The sequence below is a fragment of the Schistocerca gregaria genome, chromosome 7 (assembly GCF_023897955.1).
Source record: "Schistocerca gregaria isolate iqSchGreg1 chromosome 7, iqSchGreg1.2, whole genome shotgun sequence".
NCBI lineage: Eukaryota > Metazoa > Arthropoda > Insecta > Orthoptera > Acrididae > Schistocerca > Schistocerca gregaria.
In genome coordinates, this window is record NC_064926.1 from 176,620,928 (window position 1) to 176,647,741 (window position 26,814).

Below are 26,814 nucleotides of genomic sequence, written 5' to 3' on the forward strand. Positions count from 1 at the left end.
ATTTACTGCTTACTCTGTGCCACAGACAACAGAGTTTTGCGTGGTGCAGAGCCAGAATCAACTGTAAATTTGAGTAGCATTCTCTGGGACTTCTGTCTGTGGTGGTCAGATCGAACTATGGCGTCCATTCACGCTTAGGTGTATGCTAACAAGGAGCAGCGATTCTCAAGATCCATAGGCCCCCACTCATGGAATTGTGGCGCTGAGAGACTTCTGTGTGACATCGTTACTGGTTCGGCAACTGTTAGAGGTAGGCAGTATGTGGCAAGAATGGTAAAGGCTGTTGTCATACCCTTTTCGATCATGACACCAAACGACATAACCCAGTAGGATAACGCAAAACGAAAAGCTGCTTTCACACCATAAACGCTCTGACATACCTACGGAGCTTGACAGGTCTGCCCGGTCGCCTTATGCGTCATTCACAGACCAAGACGGGGATGCGATTGGATGGCGCGCACCTTCAAACCCGACTTAAGTTAGGGATCTTCGTGAACTTCACAGCACGAGTTTCAGGCATGGCAAGAAATTGGCCAACGGGTCATTATGAGGCTGTTTGCTTCCATGTCCCAACCAACACAAGAGTGCATTTGTGTCAGTGGGCGCCACAGCTCATACGAATACCGAAGATGGACATCATTTCCGATTGGAATAGAAAATGAATCACTTAACATTCGACTTGTGATGATCACTGCCGCAGAGTCTGATAAATATCGGACTGGTGCTTCATGGTGCTACACTTCCCATTTCCTTCAACGTTGCTACGGTCGAAGGTTCGAATCCTGCCTCGGGCATGGATGTGTGTGATGTCCTTAGGTTGGTTAGGTTTAAGTAGTTCTAAGTTCTAGGGGACTGATGACCTCAGATTTTAAGTTCCATAGTGCTCAGAGCCATTTGAACCATTTGAAACTTCAGCGTATTAACATTTCGAAACCAAAATCCAAGTTACTCTATAAAAGGGAAATTTGAACAGACCTCTCAATGAAAGATAATACAGTTCTGTAAGTGTCTTCCTTCAAATACTTAGGCACTATATTGCTACAAGATTTTGTGTACAGCCGAGAGACAAAATCCAAAACAGAGCAGAGTATGAAACAATTTATCAAGAGGAGAAAACTGTTCTTGAAGTCAGAGCTCAGTTTACTACATATTCACCTGTACTGGTGGGAAAATACTGAAAGACCATATCAGGCCTTTGAAATTTAATTGCGTCTTCACCTCTTGAGTATACCCTGGATAGCGAAAGTACGAAATATGAAGGTCCTTCTTTGGTTGAAAAAACAAACGAAACTGCTGCATAATGTCAAACCACGGAAGGCACGAAATTTGAAGATTACAAAGTTACGAGGAGCGAGAGACATAAATTATTACAACTTATAATTGGAGGAAAGTTATGTGACACGAGCTCCAGCGGAAGCCATAGAAACTCGTGGCAGAAAGACATTCAAAGATGGCACATTTGTACATCTCAGTTTGATACATTAATCGCCATCCTTCTCTAGGAACGAATTGTGCATCAAGAAGAAATTACTGGGCAGTTCAGGAAGTAATGATTATTTGATTGTAACAACCTCGATGGTTCTTGCTGAGTTTAGTTTCCCCTGCTGCAATTTTTTCCGTTTTTACACTTTAAATTTAGTTTATTGATGGACAAATAAAATGCAAGGCAATAGTGAAATGGTCAAAGGAGTGCAAACACAGAATGCGTAGTTACATCTCACGAAACATATGAGGGTGCACCACACAGCAATAAAAAAACTAAAAAGTAACTATAAGAATCTTAATTTCAATACATCCTAGGAGGAGATTGTACATGAACAACACTTTTAAACAGAGAAACTAATTTTCGGCTGCTTTGTAGATGGTATGCATAGGAACATACAACTATATGCAAACCTCCAATTCAAGAAACACTGCTTCAGCTGAGAAGCTACAAAGAAATCTACAAGGTATGGTTTTATATGTACATTTGAAATACGAATGTTTATACAGCATTTCTACCGTAATTGTATCGAGAGAAAAACAAGATGACGCAATGGTACCACAAATTGCATGGATAAATAAAAGGAAAAAAAATGTGTTTTCTAAAAGACGGTTGCTTAGAAAAAAATCAAGAAATATGTTACTCGAATGAAAAAGATGCTATCTAAAAGTGGAGCACACATTACATAGTCGGCTCTAATTCAGTAAGTCCCTGTCGCAGTCAGCTAAAACCAGTCCATGAAACTGCTTGTTGACTGTATTATTCAGATCGGCATCACTTCCGACAACCAACGCGACTACGAACTCTTCGATCCTGATAGCGAGGTGCCTTGAACGTTCTTGTCAGTAAATCTATTCCTAAAACGACTGACCGACATCCGGATCAATCTTTCTTCATGGATATTCCTTTGTCCATTATCGAACACTTCAGACTTCTTTACCACATTTTTTTCGCTTGTTACTCCATCACCATTCACCTCCTTCAATATCCCCGATACACTGTCTGTTGGAACAGTGACCAACAGTAACAGGAAAAAATTGTTTGGTCTAATCTGTAGTCACACATCTGGTTTGAGTAATGGCTCCCAGCTGCGGTGCCAAGTAACATTATCAGACCGTCTTACGACCAAAATATCGCAGAACATAGTTAAAGTAATTCTTTAAGACACTTTTACGAAGGTTTCCCAATAACTCTTATTTTTTTAAGGCGAAGGCATGGTGTAAAGAGGAGCTCTAAAATGAAAATGTAGGCAGACCGCTACGCTCGGGGGCAGACGTCACACCTGCTTTCAAAAAAGTGTGTGATACACTGATACCAAACGTTAATACTATGCTTTAAATCAAAGCTAACCAATTCGTTGACTTTGAGCATGAGCACTCGCGAGTGGATCGGTAGCGGCGAGGTGTAGAGTGAGGGAATTGAACGTGGTCGCAATACCATTGGAGAAGCGCCTACTGTCAAATAGGAAAGGGTGTCTCCTAACAGCGGCGCCTTAAGGTCGGTGTCATGTAACACCGACAGTTTCCTCATTTTAATGTACGGAACGTTACCATTTTATATCGAAAAAATTGGCCACGTGCGGAAAAGGTTCGCACCCTGCGGGGTTCTGTAAAACCTAATTATGTATAGAGACAGTTGATCCATTCAGAGATTCGAGGATCTTGATGATTCTTCCTGTTATCGATACTGATACTGAAAGATATCGCTCGCCTGGATGCCGCGCCGGCCGCGGTGGTCTCGCGGTTCTAGGCGCGCAGTCCGGAACCGTGCGACTGCTACGGCCGCAGGTTCGACTCCTGCCTCGGGCATGGATGTGTGTGATGTCCTTAGGTTAGTCAGGTTTAAGTAGTTCTAAGTTCTAGGGGACTGATGACCACAGCAGTTGAGTCCCATAGTGCTCAGAGCCATTTTTTTTTTTTTTTTTTTTTTTTGGATGCCGCGATTTTCGAAAACGTTTTAATGTCAAGTTGATTTCGGGTAATATATGAAAAACGACTGTTTTCGCATGGCATGGATATATATTAAAAATTTTATTATTTTCCTCCCTTACTTGTATCATGAAACAGTTAGTCTTGCCAAAGTTTCAAGATTCTGAGTCAAGGGAAGTACACTATGGATTTTATTGTGTGCGTTCGCGAATAACATAAACGGCGGTATCTTATGAATGCATTGACTTACAATCTAACGTTCATTATACTGTCGTAAACCTCAGTATGCGACATAAATTTCAACTAGATGCACCTAACCGTCTCAGAGACAAAGGTGACTTAACAGAAGGACGGCCGGACTAAGAGTCTGATAAGAACTGACAAAAAAACTATTTTGATATAATTTCAAATGAACAGTTTCCTGATTTTTCTTCATTGGCGGTACTGTGAAACCTTACTTCTTGGTAAACTTGATGAATCTAGTTGAACGGAAATTCAAAATGAGTGGGTTTACATGCATCAAAATATGTGACATAATTGGCCGTATCTTTCGACTGCATTGACTGGACCGTTTAGATTATTGCATCGCCAAGCGATCCTTCAACTTAAGATGTGACATAAAGTTCAACTTGATTCTCCAAATTGTTCCTGAAGAAAGGGGTTCTGAACAGTCGGAGGACAAACAGAGAGACCGGCGGCCAACAAAGTGATCCTATAAAGGTACGGTTTTTAACGACTGAGCTACTGAACCCTTAAAAATGGATTCGCAAAGTGTTTATCGTATCACAAAATACTGAATAGTTTTCGGATGTTTAATTTATGAAGCACCTTGTACTCAACGTGTTGTATTTTCCTTAGCGCTCGCTGGAAATGTCAGTATCACAGGCACAGCCCGGCAGTTTTTGTCAGAGTCGCAGGCAGTGAACTTTTGAGTTCAGAGATGAAATCCTGGACTTAGTAGCAATGAAGAACACAACAGCTTGATGTGACGTTATCAACGGTATTGAACAACGTGTAGAATTTCAGAGTTTCTGTGGCAACAGGCCGAGGGGCAGCAATCTTAGGAAACATATCGGTATGCGTTGAGCAACTAAATGAGGAGATGCAAAAGAATTTCCGGCAACCAGTGTCATCAAGGATGTAGCCTAATATTCAGTATTGACATTAGATGATCATAAGGAGATGCAAAAACGAACTTCCTGTATGATTTAATGGATGCCTGGTCCTTTAAAATTAATAAATATAAGAAAATAACATTCAGTGCACATAAATCGTCCTGATGAAGCTCTATAAGGCCTTCACCACTCATACGCACAATGGGATACACTTGCATCCCTTCTCTTTGTCATGGATCCCTGACAAAGAGAAGGGATGCAAGTGTATCCCATTATACGTGTGACTGGTGAAGACTTTATAGAGCTTCATCAGGACCATTTAGGTGCACAGAATGTTACTTTGAACAACGTAATGAATATTGCTGACTGTAGGACTTTTCATTTGTTAAAACATGCCGTTCTACACCTTCAGTTTCAGCGCTCTCTCGAATTTGTTGACAGGCAGCACGAAAATCTACGTGTTTACTGTAAGGTGAGCTGGCTTAATAGAAGGCATTTGTTAAATCGATATTTTTGTTTTTATCGTGAGGTCGATATGCTTGTGGAAATGAGAAATGCGTGTGTTCCTGAAGTGGAATAAGCTTCATAGGCAAATAATCTTGCTTTCCTTGTCAGTACAAAAATCCATCTTTAGGGAAAGCATCTGCTGATGATGCATTTGTCGACTATGTACAAACATTCAGAATGAAATTTTCACTATAACAGAACAAATGTAGACTTCGAATACCATCTACCTATTCCACGAAACCTTAGGGAAGAATTATAGTTTCTATTTAAGGTTGTGACAGCGCTTGAGGGTGATTTTCATTTCCATTACTCTCAATATTCAGTAATTTTTTAAGACATTCGCTGTCGGCTGCAGCGTAAAGTAATTGCCCTGCTATGCAACAAGGAATGTAAAGACAAATTTGATAACAAGCGAAAATGTTATGTTACTACAGGCATTTCCCGCAGGATCGATTTATTTTTTTTATAAAACATAGCTGCAGGCGTATTGTCATAGTTCGGTTCCACTTACGTCTGCGGAAACTGTTTTCAACAATGAAGAATGAGAAACTCATTGCTTAAATCGTAAAGCGACCTGCGTGTTACGTCCACAATGCACACGAACGACTACACCGAGTATACACGGTCTTACAAAAGAAAAAAAAAAAGAAGAGTTAAAAGATTGAGCTTGCGAACTAATTGAACATCGTTATATGTATTATGTCTGATTAAGTAAAACTGTATGGCAGCAATCTATTTTTCGTTTGTTTGTTTAATTTATACCAGTGGAACCTGATTTAGAGTGATTTACATGATTCTGTTTGCAAAACGAATTAGCCTTAAAAATACGTGGTGTTTGCGTCGCCCCTCTCTAGTCTTCACGCAGATGCCCATCATTACCATGATGCATAGGACGTGACACAGAGTACCGCCGTGTAGCACCGCTTGTCCATTGCTGCAGGAACACTGACTATTCCTCGTGCTTCGCTACCCCTGTTAACTCACATACTTCCAACTGATTATTTAGGGACACATAAATGGGCACTATGAGGCACAAAGAGGAACTGAAGGTTCGAATCCTGCCTCGGACATGGATGTGTGTGATGTCCTTAGGTTAGTTAGGTTTAATTAGTTCTAAGTTCTAGGCGCATAGTGCTCAGAGCCATTTGAACCAAGGAACTGAAAGAACGATTTAGCAAATAGATAAGTTGCATTAGAACAGGTGGAGAGACTGGACAAAACCGGAGTCACAGATGTAGCCAAATCGGATTACAGACCACCTTGGGTTGATCTGCATCACGCAAACGTGCTCAGTATCCTCGAGAGTGGGAGGGCGCTGGAATGCGAATCCACCCCAAGACGATGACACAACAGAAAAGGTTGCGAAGCTTAAGATTCCCCGTCTGAAAGGTAGAGACTATTAATGCATCCAAAGGTTACAAGTCAGATGTGGCCACATCTTCAACATTTATGGCTGTTATGATAGTGCCGCCTGTGACTGTGATGCGTAGGAACCGACTAATCACAGACTCCTTAGAAACTCTAGAAAAAATCAGAAATAATTCCGTGAAATCATTCCTAGTACCACGGTCCGGTTAAGAAATTTAAGCACTGATTTACAAATTCATACCATAAACAAAAATAATTTTTTTTAGATCAATGAAATTTCGGGAATATATTTGTCTAGGGAATATATTTAAGTGATTAACTTTGCAAGACCACGTAAGCCACTGCAAGTGTGAAATACTGGTACATTAATAAATAATATGACACGCCAGAATGTAGACTGCAAGCATGGAAATATGTCGACACTCTGTAGAGCATGCTGCATTAAAACAGCGGTTTGTGCGCGATCGTTATCCTGTTGAAAAACACGCCCTGGTATGCTGTTCACGAATGGCAGCACAACAGGGCGAATCATCAGGCTGACGTACAATTTTGCAGTCAAGGTGTGCGGGACAACCACGAGAGTGCTCTTGTATCCATACGAAATCGCACCCCACGCCATAACCATAGGTGCAGGGAATCTAGCAACCAGAATGCTTGGTTGCAGTCGTTCAACTGGTTTCCTGCTAATGTACCCACGGCCATAACTGGCACCGAGGCCGAACCATCTTTCACCAGAAAACACAACGTACATCCACCCTGCCTTCCAATGAGATACCGCTTCACACTACTGAAGTCGCAAATTGTGGTGGGTTAGGGTCAGTGGAACGCAGGCTACAGGACGTCTGGCTCGGGGCTGTCCTCGACGTAACAGATTTGTAACAGTTCGTTGTGTCACTGTGGTGCCAAATGCTGCTCAAATCGCTGCTGCAGACGCAGTGCGATGCGCCAGAGCCGTATGCCGAACACAGTGGTCTTCCGTCTCGATAGTGCCTCGTAGTCTTCCGGGGTGTGCTTGGGTAGCTCAGATGGTAGAACACTGGACCGCGAAAGGCAGAGGCCCCAAGTTCGAGTCTAGATTCGGCATACAGGTTTGATCTGCCACGAAGTTTCATATAAGCGCACATTCCGCAGCGGATTGAAAATTTCATGCCGCACCCAGTGACCGCGCGGTTAGAGGCGCCATGTCACGGACTGCGTGGGCCCTCCCGCCGGAGGTTCGAGTCCTCCCCGGGCATGAGTGTGTTGTGTTGTTCTTAGCATAGTTAGTGTAAGTTAGTTTAAGTAGTGTGTACGTCCAGGGGCCGATGACCTCTGCCGTTTGGTTCTTTAGGAATTCACACTCATTTGAACATTTCCCTTCCGCAGCCCTGTCTTCCTGTGACCGTACATTCTCGTAACCATCACTGCAAGTAATCACGTACAGTGGCAACAGTTTTGCCAAGTCTTTCTGCAACATCGCAGGAAGGACATCCAGCTTCTTCTAACACTGTTATAGGACCTTATTCCAACCCAGTGGTGTGTTGATAATGTCGTCTTTCTCGCCTTAGAGGCATTCTTGACTACCACAAACTCAACACCTCCAATGTCCAAGGTAACTAGCGTTCACGACCATTGCTGCGCGTATTTAAAGAAAACCTGATTTGTATACTCGTAGTGATCTAACCCGACTGGCGCGAAATTTGAATAGACATCAACTTTCACATGCAAAAACGTACGTACCAATCTTCGTTTATGCCACACAGCGTTTTGGTTGTTAGAGTAATTGATGTAAGTGTTAAGTATGAGTGAATGACCAAACAAAATGGTATGCAGTGTGCTACAGTACAGAGTAAGTGCTGAGAAATTCTTAGATGTGGCATGTGAGTTGGAAGAAAGCTCTACTTGGTGAATTTATAAGATAGAGAACAACAAATGGATGCAGGATGAGGACATAAAATGAATCTTAAGTAAGATTGCTAGCAGGAATATTGGAAACATGATTTATACAAAGAAATAAACTCAGTTGCAAAAGGCGGAATTTCACTTAGGTACGTGGTAAATCATAACTGAAGTAGCAACTGAGAGAGGACTGCAAATACCTCAAACAACACAAACAACAAAGAGAACAGAATATAAAATTCGAAGGCATTACTCTTCATTCCGCCCTCACAGATAGCAGTAAATTACAGCCGATAAGGAGATTCCAAATAATCACTATTCAAACTCTAGACAGTCGCCATCAGTCCTACAATAGGACAGAACTGCTTTCAATCTCTTTTCATGATTATTGTCTTATATTTATTAACATTTAAAGAGCGCCCCAGCATTAATTACATTAATGGGTAGTTTTCCTATGTCTCCTTACCGCCCCATAGACAACAACATATTTAATGATCTAGTGATGCTGATCCTGTCTTGTAAGTAGTATTCATGTAATGGGAACATCAATCATCATATTACGTTTCCTTAAAGCACGAGGTGACTTCAAATATAAGTTATACTGACGCAGATACATGGCACTACTTATCAACAGTCCCCAGATGCCCATGAACATCGGTCGGCACCATCAACCACTACCTCAATTCCTTGACGACAGAAATTCGCTCCGTGACCACGGAACTTTCCGAGAACCGCTGTGTGAACATCCTTATCGTTGGAAAATTTCCTTCCACAAATTTGGTTTGAAGTACTAAGAAGCACTGGATTTGACATTCAGGGAAAAGAGAAACAAAACTGAACTAAAGGAAGTAGAGGCAGCAAACGGTAAAATAGTCAGTGGACCACAAGAAATAATGAAAAGATGGGAAGACTACATAGAATGGCTATACGCCGTAGACAGCCGACAAAGTGAAGAAGACCTTGGGATAGAAGAAGAAGATACAGTGGCAGATGATGACAAAGGAAATGCAATACTAGCTAGTGAGATTGAAACATCTATGAAGGAGATGAAAAATGGAAAGAAAACGGAACTGATGAGATTCCTGCAGAACTGTTAAAGTCATTGGGGAAATAAGGGGAAAGCGAATTGACTGAATTGTGTAATAATATATACGTGAGAGTAAAATGGCCAAAGGACTTTACGGAAAGTATCATAATACCTTTAGAAAAGAAGAAGAACAGCAAAAAGGGTGAGGAACATAGATCGGGTTGACGGAGGAGATAGAGAAGATCCAAAGAAGAACGGCGCGTTTCGTCACAGGGTTATTTGGTAACCGTGATAGCGTTACGGAGATGTTTTGCAAACTCAAGTGGCAGACTCTGCATCGCGGTGTAGCTTGCTCGCCAGGTTTCGAGAGGGTGCGTTTCTGGATCAGGTATCGAATATACAGCTTCCCCCTACTTATACGTCCCGTGGAGGTCACGAATGTGAAATGAGAGAGATTAGAGCGCGCACGGAGGCTTTCAGATAGTCGTTCTTCCCGCGAACCATACGCGACTGGAACAGAAAAGGGAGGTAATGACAGTGACACGTAAAGTGCCCTCCGCCACACACCGTTGGGTGGCTTGCGGAGTGTGAATGTGGATGTAGATGTAGAACAATGAGCCTGATATCGCATGCAGTCAAAGTAAAGCTGAGGACGCTCAACAGAAGGCTCTATGGAATGCTCAGTTGCATAATAGAAGATGAACACTTTGGTTTCAGACGAAGAGTTGGAACTAGAGATGCCATTGGGCTATTGACAGTGTTAGGGGAGAGGTACATGGAGAAGAAAAGAAAGGGGTATGTTGTGTTCATTGATTTTGAGAAGGCTTTTGACTGTGCCAGTTGGGACAAACTGATGGAAATCCTAAGGAAACACGGAACTTGCTGGATGGATAGACGGCTAACTAGAAATCTATATTTGAACCAGAGAGCAAGAGTAAGAATAGGAGGTGTGATGATTGAAGAAATTGAACTGGGAAGAGGTGTACGACAAAGCTGTTTTTTGTCACCAACAATGTTCTATATCTATCTGGTGAAAATTATTAATGAATGTTTTGATGGAAGGAGAGGAGTTTGTATTGGATATCGGAGAATGGAGTGTATAAGATTTGCAGACGACGTGGTTGTGATGGCAGAGATTGAAAGAGAGATGAAATAAATGTTAGATGATCTAAAAACACAATCAGAAGGATATTAACGAAGATTAACAAGCAGAAAGAGAAAAACATGGTAATTGGAGGAAAGGGAAAAAAACGTCATATGAAAATAAGGGAAGAGGAAATACAACAAGTGAGTAAATTTCAAATGGTTCTGAGCACTATGGGACTCAACTTCTAAGGGCATCAGTCCCCTAGAACTTAGAACTAAGTAAACCTAACTAACCCAAGGACATCACACACATCCATGCCCGAGGCAGAAATCGAACCTGCGTCCGTAGCGGTCGTGCGGTTCCAGACTGAAGCGCCTAGAACCGCTCGGCCACTCCGGCCGGCTAGCAAGTGAATAACTTCAGTTACTTGGGAAGTGTTGTAATTGATGATGTTCATTGCTCAACAGAAATTAGGAAAAGAATTGCAATGGCAAAAGATGAAATCAAGAGGATACAGAAATTACTTTGCGGACCACTTAATAGAGATATGAGGAAAAGACTTGTCAAGTGTTAAATCTGGATCGTTGCACTGTATGGTGCGGAGACCTGGACATTGAAGAAGGAAGATGAAATAAAATTGGAGGTACTAGGGACGTGCATATAGAAAAGCATGGAACAAGTGAAATGGGAAGACCGAGTAAAAAATGAAGAAGAATTAAGAAGAGTTGGAGAAGAAAGAAACATGCTGAAGGTCATTAGAAAAAGAAAACGAAACTGGATTGCACAATGTTTTAGAAAGGACTGTTTATTGACGGATGGTATAGAAGGAATGGTGGAGGAAAGCACGGGAAGAGGAAAAAGAAGATATCAAATGCTGGACAGTATCCAAGGAGAGAAATATTCAGAAATGAAAATACTGGCTATGGACAGACAAAATTAGAAGAGGCTTAACCCATGACAACACCTGCTATAAGGCAGAATACCTACTACTGCTACTACTACTACTACTACCACTAGAAATTCTTTTAACTTGCCGAAAAGATAAAAATCGCATCGTGCCAATCTGGGCATCTTGATCAGCATTTCCCACGACTGGGCAGCCCTTGTCAAACGGTTGGTACCATTTCACTACGGCCAGTAGCGACATTCCATTAGATCCATACATCGCCAAAATTTCGCTGTGAATCTGTGGGCAGTTTAGACGTTTGGCCCACAAGAATCCTACTGCCTGTGTATTTTGGAGTATATTTTCAATTGCCGCTCCATTTCACATGGTACGACATGAATAATTTAGTTTCAGAAGTCCGTGCATTCAATGGATACCCCTTTGTGTAGCACAAAACTTTATCACTTCAGTCGCATGTCTGCAGTCACCTTGATTTGACTGATGTTAGACTTATGTTCAAGGTCGAATGACAAGTTCAACATCTGCTTTACCCCTATGGCATGACGAAGTAGACCAGATATCATCATTCTAGGAACCGGGAAACTGAAGCATCAGGCTGTTCTGCGAAAATGTGTTGACTGTGATACTCTTCAGAGCTGTGTTAAACGATGGGCACTTGGCCTTGTAGCACACAGTCTCTAATGCAGTAGATGACAATAAAATCGTCTGAAAAATCTTTAAATATATGCCATACTTTCCTCTTTCCATACTTTCCTCTTTCTGTTTCATGTACCGCACAGCACCGCTCTGTCTGTCAGCTACCGCCAAGCAGGACACATGTTTTGGAAATACTGGTTACTCTCCGATTTTGCTGTCCCCTTTAACATGTATCGCTGTAGCGAATATTGCGTTGCACTACGTTGGAACCCTTCTTTCGGCTGAATAGTTATATGAAACTTTCATACTGCTTCTCGTAATTAGAGTGATGAATTTACTTGTTGAGTATTTGTTCGTGTGACTAAGCACTCTGCCTCCTGTACATCTATTGGTGTGGAAACAGTGTAACATTACCACAAAATCTAACAGATTTTTTGTCAATCGCTTATATACGCTGCTGAGAGTGCACTTCGGTATGTATTGTAGCACATGTAGTGTTAGTTAAAGACCTTTGGTACATAAATGACGGCCGGCCGAAGTGGCCGAGCGGTTCTAGGCGCTTCAATCTGGAACCGCGCGACCGCTACGGTCGCAGTTTCGAATCCTGCCTTGGGCATGGATGTGTGTGATGTCCTTAGGTTATTTAGGTTTAAGTAGTTCTAAGTTCTAGGGGACTGATGACCTCAGATGTTAAGTCCCACAGTGCTCAGAGCCTTTTGAACCATTTTTACATAAATTACTATTGTTCTTCTTTATAAGTAAAAATGTGAATTACAACTACTTTGCAGAAGAAACTAGACGCTCTGAAGATCTGTTCTACGAAAGACTGAGCTCAGTCTCTGTATTTGTCCTAGTAGAAGTAAATTTCTTTTCACTTATTATTGTCCCAGTTTAGTTGTTAGAATGATTCAGTTGCATTTAAACCTTTCAAGAATTCAGATGGTCTGATTTCACTTCATTTCGACATCTCAGAATCCAGCCTCCGCTCGTTTTTCTTGAGTCAACAGTCTTCTGACTTGTGTCATGCAGCCCTCCTGGAATTCGTCTGCTGTGCAAACCTTTTCATCTTGGAGTAGCACTTACGCCCTACGACGCCACTTACTTGCTGGATATATTCGAAGCTCTGCTTTCTTCTACAGTTTTTACCCTCAGCAGCTCCCTATAGTATTATGGAAGTTATGCCTGATATTTTCAGATGTTTTACCATCTCCCTTCTTATTGTCAAGTTCTTCTATGTATTCCTTTCCTCAGTGGTTCTGCGGAGAACCTCCCAATTTCTTACATTATCACTCAAAGAAAAGACGTATTAAGAACCCAGAAAACCGACTGAAGAGGCTCTGATGAAGAAGGAAAGACACCTAGACATAGTGAGGCGACTCTCTTAGAGCAGTAAATACTAAAGGATTTGTAGTGGAGTTCCACTAAAGAAAAGAACTGCTGCAGAGGTGGCAGTATTAATTGCCAATAATGTAAACATAAAATAGAAAGCTACACCGTAATAAATGAAAGAATTTGAATGCTTAGACTACAATGGGGAGATCAAAATCAACTTAACAGCCTTATATGCTCCACAAGAGAACAAACATGAAGAAACAGTACGATTCATAGCGTGTAGGCTTTCACGGCCGGCATCGTCAGTAGTTAAAACTTCCGGCCTGAGAGGCCGTAGTCGAACAGTAGAACTTCTTCTCCCTGACGTTTCGTTGCCAGCTGCGGACATCTTCCGGGGCGAGTCTACGACTGGCTACCAAGCCGCGGAGGTCCTGTATATATAGAGCGGGTAGAGGGCACCACCACTCGTCACGTGATGTCAGCGGTAAAACTATCTCTGACTGGCGTCATTACTCTCGATCGAAGGTAATCGATTGTCACATCTTTGATGCAAGGTTGATCGCCATATTTTATCTAACTTCAATCCTTCTTCTTTCTTGTTAAAATTATTGTGGTGTTTAAAAATCTCTATCGCCTCTCTATACATACGTGCATGATAATGCGATGTCTTAGCTAGCACGCTTGTCTCGCTAAATTTTATCTCATGGTCTCCGTCTTCGAAAACATGTTCTGCTACAGCTGACTTATCCGTGTGTCCCAATCGGCAGTTCCTCTTGTGTTCAGTCAGGCGAGTATTGATACTTCTTTTAGTTGTTCCAATGTAAACTTTCCCACAACTACACGGAATTTTGTAAACACCCGGAGTAGCTAAAGGGTGTCGTGCATCCTTCGCCGATCTTAAACATTCACTAATCTTCTTAGTTGGTCTGTAGATTGTTTCAATTCTAAACTTGGCTAGCACTTTCCCGATACGGTCCGTAATATTATGGATGTAAGGAAGAAAAACTTTCCCTGCTGAAGGTTGTTGTTTTTGCATGTTTTCGGACATTTTCTTTCTAGGGTGGAGTGCACGATCTATCTCCTTATCAGTATATCCATTTTTCCGAAAAACTGTCCGCAAATGATTTAGTTCCTCTTGTAAATACGCTGGCTCAATCTTCTCACCTTCAGAAACGTCGGAACTGTACCACTCAGCGCAAGCTACCCGTATTTATGCACGCATGGAACTGGCATTTCTACGAGAACGGATCCATCAAACACGTCGGGGACTAGTGGTAACCAGCAGTCAATTATTAAATCTACATCTATTTATTAGTAATACGATGCAAGTTTGTGACTGGAATAAGGTGGATGGGCTAACATTTAGATCTATGGAACGTACTGCAGAAGTTTCCTGTAATAGGCATAAGAAAAAGTTCGATAATCTACAGAGGAATAGACAGGAAACGCCGGTAATAGACAACTCCCGAACGTTTGTAAATTTGTCCGGAAAAGAATTATCGAGGGATGAAATTTCTGTTCTCTCGAAAGGAGGAAACTTTGCAATTACTCCAATGAAGGTTCCAACGGAAGATATTGTAGCTAATATAGAGGCGGGGATTCGGTTGTTACCATCACACACTGCGGATGAAGTTAGGATGGAGACAGCAAGGATATTACGTAAAGCTAAGCCACCTAGCAGTAATTTGTCCCAAGGAGAAAAGAAGGCATTACGGGAGATTAATGAGGACAGGAGTATTATTGTACTTTCCGCTGACAAGGGAAACGCTACAGTGTTGATGAAGAGTGAGGATTACCACAGGAAGATCGACGATCTTTTGGATCCTACCATTTACAGGAAGCTGAACAAAGATCCTACAACAAAAGTGTTGACAGCTACTAACCAACTAATAAAAAAGTCTTCTATTCCTGCAGCAGATAAAAAAGGTCTTTGTAAAAAGTAAGCATTCCCTCCTAGATTATATGGGTTACCTAAGGTACATAAACCAAATGTCCCTCTTAGGCCGATTTTGAGTGCTATAGGATCCCCTACTCAAGAGTTGGCTAGATATCTTGCCTCATTGCTACAACCGTTTATCGGACAGACTGATCATCATATTAAGAACTCCATGCACTTCATCGAAAAACTGAAGGGGATTACTATAAGCCCCAGTGATATCCTTGTTAGCTTTGATGTTGTATCTTTGTTTACTATGGTTCCGGTGAAGGAAACTCTGGCTTACATATCTGACATATTTCCTACTGATATAGTAGCCTTGTTCCGGCACTGCCTATCTACGACTTATTTCCAGTATAATAATGAGTTCTATGAACAAATTGATGGAGTGGCTATGGGTAGCCCCCTAAGTCCAGTCGCTGCTAATATTTTTATGGAATTTTTTGAGCAACAGGCACTTCAGTCAGCCAGAAAAAGTCCTTTGAAGTGGTATCGGTATGTGGACGATACTTTTGTGATATGGAATCACGGAGAAGAGCAACTGAACGAATTTCTGAAGCATTTGAACAGCATTAATTCAAAAATTCAATTTACCATGGAGACAGAGAGTAATGGACAGATTAATTTTCTGGACGTTTCAGTAATTAAACGAGCAGATGGTACTCTTGGTCACAAAGTATACAGAAAAGATACGCATACCGACCGTTATCTTCATAAGAGTTCAAATCATCAACCCAGGCAGAAGAGAGGTGTCATCAAAACACTGGTGGACAGGACCAATAGAATTTGTGAGCCAGCGTATTTACAAGAGGAACTAAATCATTTGCGGACAGTTTTTCGGAAAAATGGATATACTGATAAGGAGATAGATCGTGCACTCCACCCTAGAAAGAAAATGTCCGAAAACATGCAAAAACAACAACCTTCAGCAGGGAAAGTTTTTCTTCCTTACATCCATAATATTACGGACCGTATCGGGAAAGTGCTAGCCAAGTTTAGAATTGAAACAATCTACAGACCAACTAAGAAGATTAGTGAATGTTTAAGATCGGCGAAGGATGCACGACACCCTTTAGCTACTCCGGGTGTTTACAAAATTCCGTGTAGTTGTGGGAAAGTTTACATTGGAACAACTAAAAGAAGTATCAATACTCGCCTGACTGAACACAAGAGGAACTGCCGATTGGGACACACGGATAAGTCAGCTGTAGCAGAACATGTTTTCGAAGACGGAGACCATGAGATAAAATTTAGCGAGACAAGCGTGCTAGCTAAGACATCGCATTATCATGCACGTATGTATAGAGAGGCGATAGAGATTTTTAAACACCACAATAATTTTAACAAGAAAGAAGAAGGATTGAAGTTAGATAAAATATGGCGATCAACCTTGCATCAAAGATGTGACAATCGATTACCTTCGATCGAGAGTAATGACGCCAGTCAGAGATAGTTTTACCGCTGACATCACGTGACGAGTGGTGGTGCCCTCTACCCGCTCTATATATACAGGACCTCCGCGGCTTGGTAGCCAGTCGTAGACTCGCCTCGGAAGATGTTGTCCGCAGCTGGCAACGAAACGTCAGGGAGAAGAAGTTCTACTGTTCGACCACGGCCTCTCAGCCCGGAAGTTTTAACTACTGAAACAGTACGATGTTTAGAAATTCTTCAATCCGTGTTAACTAAGATAAGCAAAAGCGATCTCATTACTGTGGCTCGTGATCTGAATGCTTGTTTAGGAAACAAAATAATCAGAGAACTAGCTAGAGAGTAGGGTGGAACCAAGCTGCATGAAAATACTAAACTGTTGATGGAATTTGAAGCCTAGAGATAATTAACGATTACCATGTATGTAGTATATCTGTCAATTATTGAGTGTGTAACGGTTAATAAAGTATTGATACTGGATGTAGTTGATCGCAGAGTACACACAGGAGGTGACTTACATATTATCTGACCAACAGAGTAATTAGCATTCTTGCTGACTGGTGGAAAAGGTAGAATATGACAATAGAGAAGTATTAAGCGTTCTATAAAATAGATTTTTTACAAGAGGAAGGAATGAAATACATTTATCAGAGGCGGTTACAGCGATGTTTAGTTGAGATTCCAATAATTAATGACATTAGTAAAGCATGACAAAATATAACTTTCGCCATAATGTAAACAGCAGATGTTGCTGTCTAGCATAAAAAGAACTTCAGGAGAAAGTCTGTGCTGATAATATGGAATTAAGAATTTTCGCAAACTGTCAGACAAAACGAGTAGCTAATCTAAAATTCACGTAGAATCGGAACACAGAAAATTAGTAAGAGTTTAAAAGATGTAGAAATAATATTATGTCAGTAACAAGGAAACTGAGGCAAGAATCCTGGTATAGAAGTCGATGACAATGGTACTCATGCGATGGCTTATAAATTAATGAGACATTTTAATTGGTCCAGCACTATAAAGAACTTTGGGTGCAATGAAAGCCACATAGAGATTCAACAAGGCCAAAGCATAGATAATTGTGCTGCAAGAATTGACCCTATAGATACAGAGTAACTTAATGTAATAGTGCAGTCCCTTACAAATAGTTACAAACAGGAAAGTCCCAGCACTAGATAAAATGAGTTAGCAGGTGCTGAAATATAGTGAAATGTTTCTTAAATTTAGGTATTTGCATTGAAGTAAGCTTTGTTGGGAAAGGAATATCTTACAGGAAATATGAGAATAATTAATAATATAACTTTTCGAGAAAGGTAACAGACGTTCCTGTAATAATACCTTGGAATACTTCTCCCAAAATGGCATAAAATAAATGCTAAAATAGTAAATAACAACCTCTCTTTTAATTGAAGAACAATGTGGATTCAGCAAAGGGGGATCTTACATGGGTAATGTATTTATCTTACAAAAGTTACTGGAAAATTGTACGTTTGTCATGGCTTACATTTTCTTATGTATACTCGTGCAACTTTTAACCGCTTTATTCGTCCGCTACGCTACAATACATCTTCCCCCCCCCCCCCCCCTTGCATATCCTCTCCAGCGCATACTAGTGTACTCCTCTGTTTGCATGAAATGTACATTAAGATGAAAATAAACACTCCCGTGCGAGTCTGAGCTCTATGTCGCCCACATTTTAAAAAGCACTGTGGAAAGTCCTGTAGAAATTCATGACAGCCAGTAGTTGCTCCTTGTCCCGTAGTGGTACAGGGAGAGTGTCGACTCGACTGCACGCTCTTTAGTTTAGACTGAACATGGTGTTATTAATACGTTCCTTCAATCTTAGCATCATTATTGTTCTTGAGATTTGTTAGTTCTTTGGATTTTTTAGTTCTTGGCACATGGCATTTGTTAGTTCTTAGCACATGGGAGACATTCTCTTTGTGGGTGACGGAAGAAAAGAAGGTTGAGGTTGAACTCGCCACCGATTTTGAGCGCATTAGGGGCGGAGCACAGCCTCTGTTTGTGGAAGGTGTGGAAGGAAATTGGCCTTGCTTCTTGATAGGAGGGATCACAATATTAACTAAACAATGTAGAGTAATCACGGAAAAATTAGATCTGGATGCTCACATGGTAAGTTTTTCGCATTGCAAAAATATCCAAATGATATATAAAATACGAGAGCTCTGACTAGAGAAAGCAGAGGAAACCGTATGGGATTTTACATTCCGTAAATGGAGAATAAATTATTGCTGGACATTAAGAAAAGAAAAAGTAATTCAGATTTTAGTAGTAAGAGGGAAAATGATATTGGCTGTATATTACTGTGTTTATTCACAGCAGAGTCCGTCTCGCATCATTTTGCCACTAAGTTTTCCACTGCAGAAACTGATCGTGGTTTTACCAAAAAACTTCGGCTCCTAAGCTTGAATCCATTCATCCAAACAGAACTGTTATTTTAATAGCTTAAACGGGAAGGCTCAAGAGATTCTTAAATTCAGTTGTATATGCTAAAAGACCAATGTACTGAATTCGAGTAGGAAAGCGGAAATACATGGTATGGACACAGCAAATATAACGGATAAGGTTTGCGTCGATCACTGTAGCCTTTTGCCCACGTCACAATAGGTTGCAAATATCATCGTATATGAGTAGATTACTTGGAAGAATTTAAGAAAATAATGAGATGAATTGGGTCAGTCTACCACAGAAATACCGCCACAGGAGTTGTTAACGGGAGAAAGAGTACCTAGTACTGTTGAACAACTGATACTTTTCCCAAAAGAGACGAGATATCTGTTAATGAAAAGAGGGATTTAACATTGGGAAGAATCAAAGAAAAACAGAGATAAATACAATAACCAATTGAACAAAAAGACATATCACATTGATGAAATAGTTCTGATAAGATCAAGACTACAATCTTCCAAGAGAATGTCAGAAACTTAGGAGGGTCCATACAGAATAATTAGAATAGCGTCACCGAATACAATGGAGGTAATCAAGATAAAGGTAAGAGTAAGCACAGGAATTAACAGTACTGTGGACAACAAAAAGTATTACGAATAAATAGCTCAGTAGTCGATATCAATCTTTGCGTAGCCATGTTACTGACGATTACAAGGTACCAAAGTTATATCATGGCATTACTTCATATTCATTTCTTGCTGTTACTTTTCCCACTTCACTCACTGTGAACAAAATTTTTCACGTTTAGCTTTCTTCACTACCAAATGCTACGACGAGAAACATCTTAGGTAGCAACTCCACTCTTTGCTTAGTCATGTTATCGACGATTACAAGGTACTATAGTTAGGTGATGGCATTACTGCATTTTCCTTTCACGAGGTTAGTTCTTTCACTTTGATTATTGTGAACTAAATCCGTCATCTTCAGCCTTCTTCGCTACAAAAAGAGCTGAAAGCTAGAACAAAAATACTTCGTACTGGTTATAACACCAAACAAATAAACAACAATTACGTGATTACAAGTAATCCAGCAGAATATACATCTGACAATCAAGGTGTACATAAACAAACAAAGGAAGATTGATAGTACATATACAGGCTTAATATGGGGAACCATAGATAAGAAGACAAGAGAACACAATATAAGGTTGCATTGAGAAACGCTCGTACTGTATTTAAATCAAATAACAATCAGCGACATTCAATAGTGCAGTGGGAAAATGGTAGGACTATTGTGATGGAATAGATGAATAATAAGATTAAGTGCATAATATTGTGAATAAGAGGCAGAGGAGGACTCCACTACACCAAGTAAGTGTGTAGGGGCGAATTAAGACGGGGAATCACGCTGCGAGACGAGGCGACAGCTCGTATGTTGTCTCGAGATAAGAAATAAATGAAGGCTGTGTCAGGCTAAATTGATAAACGTTATGCTTAAACTATGCATTAAAAAGTTGAAGTGGTTTGGGCGGAGATAACTAATTGTATGATGATAAGCAAGGGATGGTCATGAAAATGGTGTGAACTGTGAAGAGAGGAAAATTACTAGACGACTTACAAGTCGACCAATTACTTAGGGTACATTATGTGAATAAGGTGACGTCTGAAAATGGTCCATGATATCGATATATATTCTGCGACAGGTGAGTCGACTTATGTTGTTTTAGGTGAATAAGGCGACGTGTGAGTCGGACAATGGTCTGTGATAGCGATATACATATTCCGAAAGGTAAGTTGACAAATTATTTACTGAAAGAAAAGTAATGTTTGTAGGCGAACTGGTTTCCACCAGTCGTCCATAAAATGTAATGAAGTAGACACATATTAATGAGAATAATGACATATATGAGGCACAACAAGAGTTATTAGCAGCTCTCCGGAGACGTAAACATGGTAACACTAAATTAGATATGAGGCCGCATGAGATGAAGAGACGTGTAACGTTACGCACTTTACCAAAAGAAGTGGAAAATCAGACACATGTTTAATTATAAGAAACATAATCAGCTCCAAGTTGAATATTATGCTAAACGTTGGCAAACAGGTACACAATATACACAACAAATTAGTTCCACTGATAATGAACACAACAACAACAATAACACGCGAGTAGCAAAGGTTACTAAACTCATACGTTGAGTGAAACAATGTGATTATAGCTGAGTGTTGGTCTCTATCTAAAGGAAACAAAGTGTCACTGGTGTTCTTTCACTCTGTCTCTGAATAGCAATTGTATGTGTAACATAAAGCAAAGTAACGTTTTGATCAAAAATAAAGAGTAAATAGTGAATATTTGAGAAGATATTCGATAAACGTAACACTAAATATGAAGCAATTACTAAATACAAGTTATTAGGGAACATAAGTACTTAAAAATACTTTTGAAATAATGGGTGAAGCAGTTGAATAACGCTGCTGAATAAAACATCTGGCATGCATCTCGCCGCCTGTCAGGTCAAATCACGAGAGAGACACGCTGGATAGCAGCGTGAGTCATCTGTCACTGGTGACAGGTGGTTACTAATGAGCAAGAACGTTTGGAGAGTGTTAGAGCGGTAGCAATGCCCTTGTAGTAAACAAACAGCGAAAGTGTTTAGGTTTTCAATGGCCATGCATTAAGAAAGTTATGATAGTAATTCGCATTTCTATTTCTTCATATTCATGTGTGAAATGATGTATGGGTTTCAGCTTTTTGCTTGGATTTATTTAGAAACTAATTTAAGCTATTTTGTAGTGGTGAATGAAATTGTTCATATCCTGTATGCTGACGTTGGAAAAGGGAGGATGAAATGACAGTTACTGATACATGGGCCGGTTAGGCAATTTTTAGATTAATCTGAATGTAACAACACGTCATTGAACTGAATCGTGCTTATGTGGGTGCTATAGCGGATTGTATGCATCTGTTAATCGCAGCAGTGTCATTGCAAATTTGATACTTTGTCTGCACGTCGATATGAAATGTGTATAAAGATTTTTATTCTTAGATTAAGTGGAAGTTTGTATGACACAAAAATGTGCTACGATGTATTTAAAGGACGGCAGTGTACTGAGAGCAGAGTAATTCTTGTAAAAATTTTCGTTATAATGATTTTTTTCATAACATGTATATTTCTAGATGTAATCAAGTAACAGGTTACTAATACGTTGCCCAAACTTAAAAGAGTAGAAAATGCAAATGGAATAACTATTATTAATGGTTTTATGAAATGCAGTTCGGAAGGGACTAATATTATTATTAATATATAAGGCATAACTATTATTAATGGTTTTATGTAATGCAGTTTAGAAGGGACTAATATTATTATTAATATATATGTATTATTTTCAGTTATTTAATGTACAATGGTATAGATACATATAAAGGACAAAATTCTCCTACTACTAAATTATTGTGGTCATTAATAATTCATGGTAAACAATTTTATAACAAAATCCATGTATCACATTAATGCGACAGCATGTCGATTGAGAGATATTCACCTTTAATTTTATTCAAAATTTATGAAGCTTCTTTTTTCCAAATTGAGTATTGCTTCGCGAATACATCAATTTCTGGAAATCTCAGAATGTGGGGAAAGCAATATTCATAAGACACAATCAGTGGTGTTAGGTACCAGAAGCAGGGGATGCCGTGGAAAAGACGGAGGAATCGAATCCTAACAACATGACTGGCTGCTATGTTCGCAGGCAGTGCGCCAAAATGCTAACTTTCTTTCATTAATATTTTAATTGCGAACCATTAAACTTGCTTAGCGTTCTGAAATAAGTCTCTAAATAACAAGGTATGGTCTATTTGTTACTGAAGTCAGAATTACTCTTACAACTAAAAAGAAAAGCTAAATGAAAAGGCAGACGAAGCACTTAGGGTGTCTTCGGAACTTCGGCTAAAGTGGCCTCCCAAGCGAAGTAGCACCACTGTCAAATCAGATTCGATGAGGTAGTTATGATAGACAGACATGTTGTCTAGCGAGAACAGTTATGTTTCAGTTTCCTGTAAATTCATTAACGTTTTAGATCAAATGGCAGAGTCATTGTGGACAGACGTGTTGCCGTACTCGGACGGTTATGTTTCAGTTTTAGGCAAATTCAGTAAAATGTTAGTCAGATTGGAAGCGTCAGTCATAGGGAACAGATGTGTGGTTTGGTGCGACTGGTCAGATATCCTTTTTGTGCAGAAATAATGAGTCCGTAAAAGTTTAAGACTCCATAACACGTAATCAGTTACTGGTTCCGCTAGATAAAGTTTGTAAATATGTTCATATCTTGTGGGTTGGTAAAGTAGAGAATAATGCTTGGAAGATGCTGTTTCTAGTGTCTGCTAAAGTCAATGCGAGTGGCATCCCTGACAAAGAAGTGAATGAACTAACTAATTAGATGACATCAATTCCTCGCTAACGGTTTATAGCAGCCTACACGAACTAAGTGCTGCTGTCTGCACAAGAGGCATCTTCAGAAGATTCTAAGTTGGTCAAATCATTAAAACTCTATGCATTTCACTCAGGTCAGTGAAAGCAACTTGGCACCTCCAATGTAATGCATTCCCATAGAAAATCGGATCTTTAACACGCCATCTGTTGTAACACAGGAGAGGTTAAGGTTCAATCATTATGTATTTATTTTTTATTTTGTTTTAAACGTCTAGTTCCGTAGGACCAAATTGAGAAGCAAATCTGCAAGGTCACGAAACGTGTCGGTACATGAAATTACAACATAAAAGTGATGACTTCAGTAGTTTGATCCCATGCGATCTTACCATAAATTTCGAATTTTCCTTGAGATTATATCAGGAATTGCACTATTTGAAATAGTCAGTGTTGCACACAACATCCTTTACTACTGTCATCTGGAAACAAAAACATTTTAGAAGCACCTGTAATTGATTGTGAGTACTCGTACTTACAACGTTTTGATATAATTTTAACGTTGTTCTACATGATATCCTTATCCCTCTAGTCAGTCACCCAGGCTACCTTTTACTGCTAATATCCTTTTTGGAAAGTTCTAATGGAAAGCATCTTTCAAAGAGCATGAGAAATGTGTTAAGGAAAGCCTTACATTTGTCACCTGTGTTATTGGTACTATAAACATCCCACCACGCTTGTACCTTAACGAGGTTTAAAAAACTGTCTATCGGCGTTGTATCAGCTTTTCTACATAGTTTGCAATTATATGTAACATTTGATTGCGTACTAAAACATTTTACTGTTGAATTTTGTGAAACATGGTCTGAAAGGCCATTCAACCCATTTACTACCGGAATGCCTGTCTACTAATGAACAATAAACAAAACACTGTCTACGGCTGTGCTACTGTCCCCCTGTATCCTGGCCGGAAAACCACAGTCGGCATCAGATCATATGAAATTAGGAGATCTTCCAACAGTCAAATACAAAATTAATATTGAAGACCCACATCTAACTAAATTTTGGTACTTCCTACATAGTGAACCAAGAACCCTCTCTAACTTGAGCGGAAATGCGCTGAAGTCACAGTTAGGGGACCTATAAACAACAACAATTAGAAATTTAGTTTCATTAAATTCAGCTGCCCCTGCACAACATTCAAATGCCCGTTAAGTGCAGTGTCACAATATGTCTACTGACTCAAATGGAATACTGCTTTCTTTTCACAGACATGGCCACTCCCCCACTTCACATGAACTCCTTGAAAAACAGCCAGCTAATCTGTATCCTGCTAATTTAAGCCTCTGAACTGTAACCTAATTGAAGCGGTGCTCCGATATACCAGTAATGTCAGAGCCAACATCTGTAAGCAGTTCACTACCTTTATCTCGAATACATCTTATACTTTGATGAAATATGCTAATTCCTTTACTACTTGGATGCCTAACTCCCTTTGAAGGTGATTTCTTTGTTAGAGGGACTTTTTGTAATCAGGAATATGTATCAGCTGACTTCAGCCTAAAAAAAAGTGGAGTTCTAACACCAACTACTACAGGAATTTTCCCATGAGTGATCCCACCACTGCTCACTACAGTGTCACCTGTAAGCTTTGCCAGCCTCCCATTCCCATACCGCCATTAGTACCTCCTCCAGCCCCATGTTAACACGGGTAACGTAAGATGAGGCCCATCATGACGCTAAAACTGTTGCTCGAAGTGCACATTAGTGCCACCAGTTTGAGAATTTTTCTTTACCACATCACCATCTGCATTATACTCCCCGTCATTACCAAGACTACTCCCAGCTCCACTGACAGTCCCTTCCTGATCCGCTTTCGTAAAATTCCTACATAACTCCACTATGATAGCAATCACCGGAGCCATCCCTACACTAGCCTTCACAACGCTGCTGATCTGCTACCCACTTGCCAACACATCCTGCAACTGCTGGCTCACACCTCTTGCTTGCGATCTACGTAGCAGCAGCACCTTATTCTTTCTGTTAGAATTTCCAGCTGACTAAGACTCCCTTACTACTGACGATTGCTGCATGTTCCCTACACCTGAAGTTACAAGAGTCTTCTCACCACTCAGCTCTGACAGTTAGTCAAATCTTTTGGCTATACGCAAAGTACAACTGTCTGAATATCTCTTCCTCCTGCATTTCTGCCACCATATTTCTGCTACAAATTTTACATTTCTAGGAGAGGATCTTGCTAAAATGCCCATTGGCTTCTCCACTGCTTTCTCCAAATGAAAGTAATTTGAACAGATCTCTGTTAAATCACTGTAAGGTCATGCGACAACAGACGCGACCAGACACTCGTAATAAAAGGCACAGCTGTTTCTTACTAAAATACTTACAGACTTGTTCCCCAGCTGTTTGACGCGGCAGGGCAGGTAGGCGTGCGTGCCGAGCTGCGCAGACACGTTGGTGGCCGTGCTGGTGTCGAAGTAGGGACCCGTGTACAGCCCGTGTTGGTAAAGAGGCGTCTGCAGCTGCTGCTGCTGCTGTTGCGCCGCCTTCTGCCCACCTGCAAACACAACACCCGGACATTCGCTAGTTTTCCTGCCACTAGCAGTCGCTCATATATCAGACAACGATAAATGCATGACAGATTTACTCGTGTATCTATTAGAGACAAATGATAATTTTGACGAAACCTTTCTACTCAAGTGGTTGGAATGATGAGAAGTACGAAGTCAGGCACATTTGGAAAATAGGGTAAGCAGAATGGAGAAAGCGTTCTGATCTGCAAAACTTACGGAGGAGATAGATAAAGTAATACGACATACACTACTGGCCATTAAAATTGCTTCAGCAAGAAGAAATGCAGATGATAAACGGGTATTCATTGGACAAATATATTATACTAGAATTGACATGTGATTACAAAGTCACGCAATTTGGCTGCATAGATCCTGAGAAATCAGTACACAGAATAACCACCTCTGGCCGTAATAACGGCCTTGATACCCTGGGGCATTGAGACAACAGAGCTTGTTTGGCGTGTACAGGTACAGCTGCGCATGCAGCTTCACAAGAGTTCATAAAGAGTAGTGACTGGCGTATTATGACGAGCCAGTTGCTCGGCCACCATTGACCAGACGTTTTCAATTGGGGAGAGATCTGGAGAATGTGCTGGCCAGAGCAGCAGTCGAAATTTTCTGTATCCAGAAATGCCCCTAGAGGACGTGCAACGTGCGGTCGTGCATTTTCCTGCTGAAATGTAGGGTTTCGCAGGGATCGAGTGAAGGGTAGTCCACGAGTCGTAGCACATCTGAAATGTAACGTCCACTGTTCAA

At 40.5% G+C, this 26,814-nt stretch overlaps 1 protein-coding gene across 1 annotated transcript in view; it reads right to left on the minus strand.

Annotated features, from left to right (window-relative positions):
* Positions 1-26,814, minus strand: part of LOC126282340 (hemicentin-2-like) — a 198,508-nt gene that overhangs the window by 93,772 nt on the left and 77,922 nt on the right. Inside the window, exon 2 of the mRNA XM_049981997.1 lies at positions 25,873-26,042. Coding sequence (XP_049837954.1) covers positions 25,873-26,042 — 170 coding nt within the window. The remainder of the gene's footprint in view (positions 1-25,872; positions 26,043-26,814) is intronic.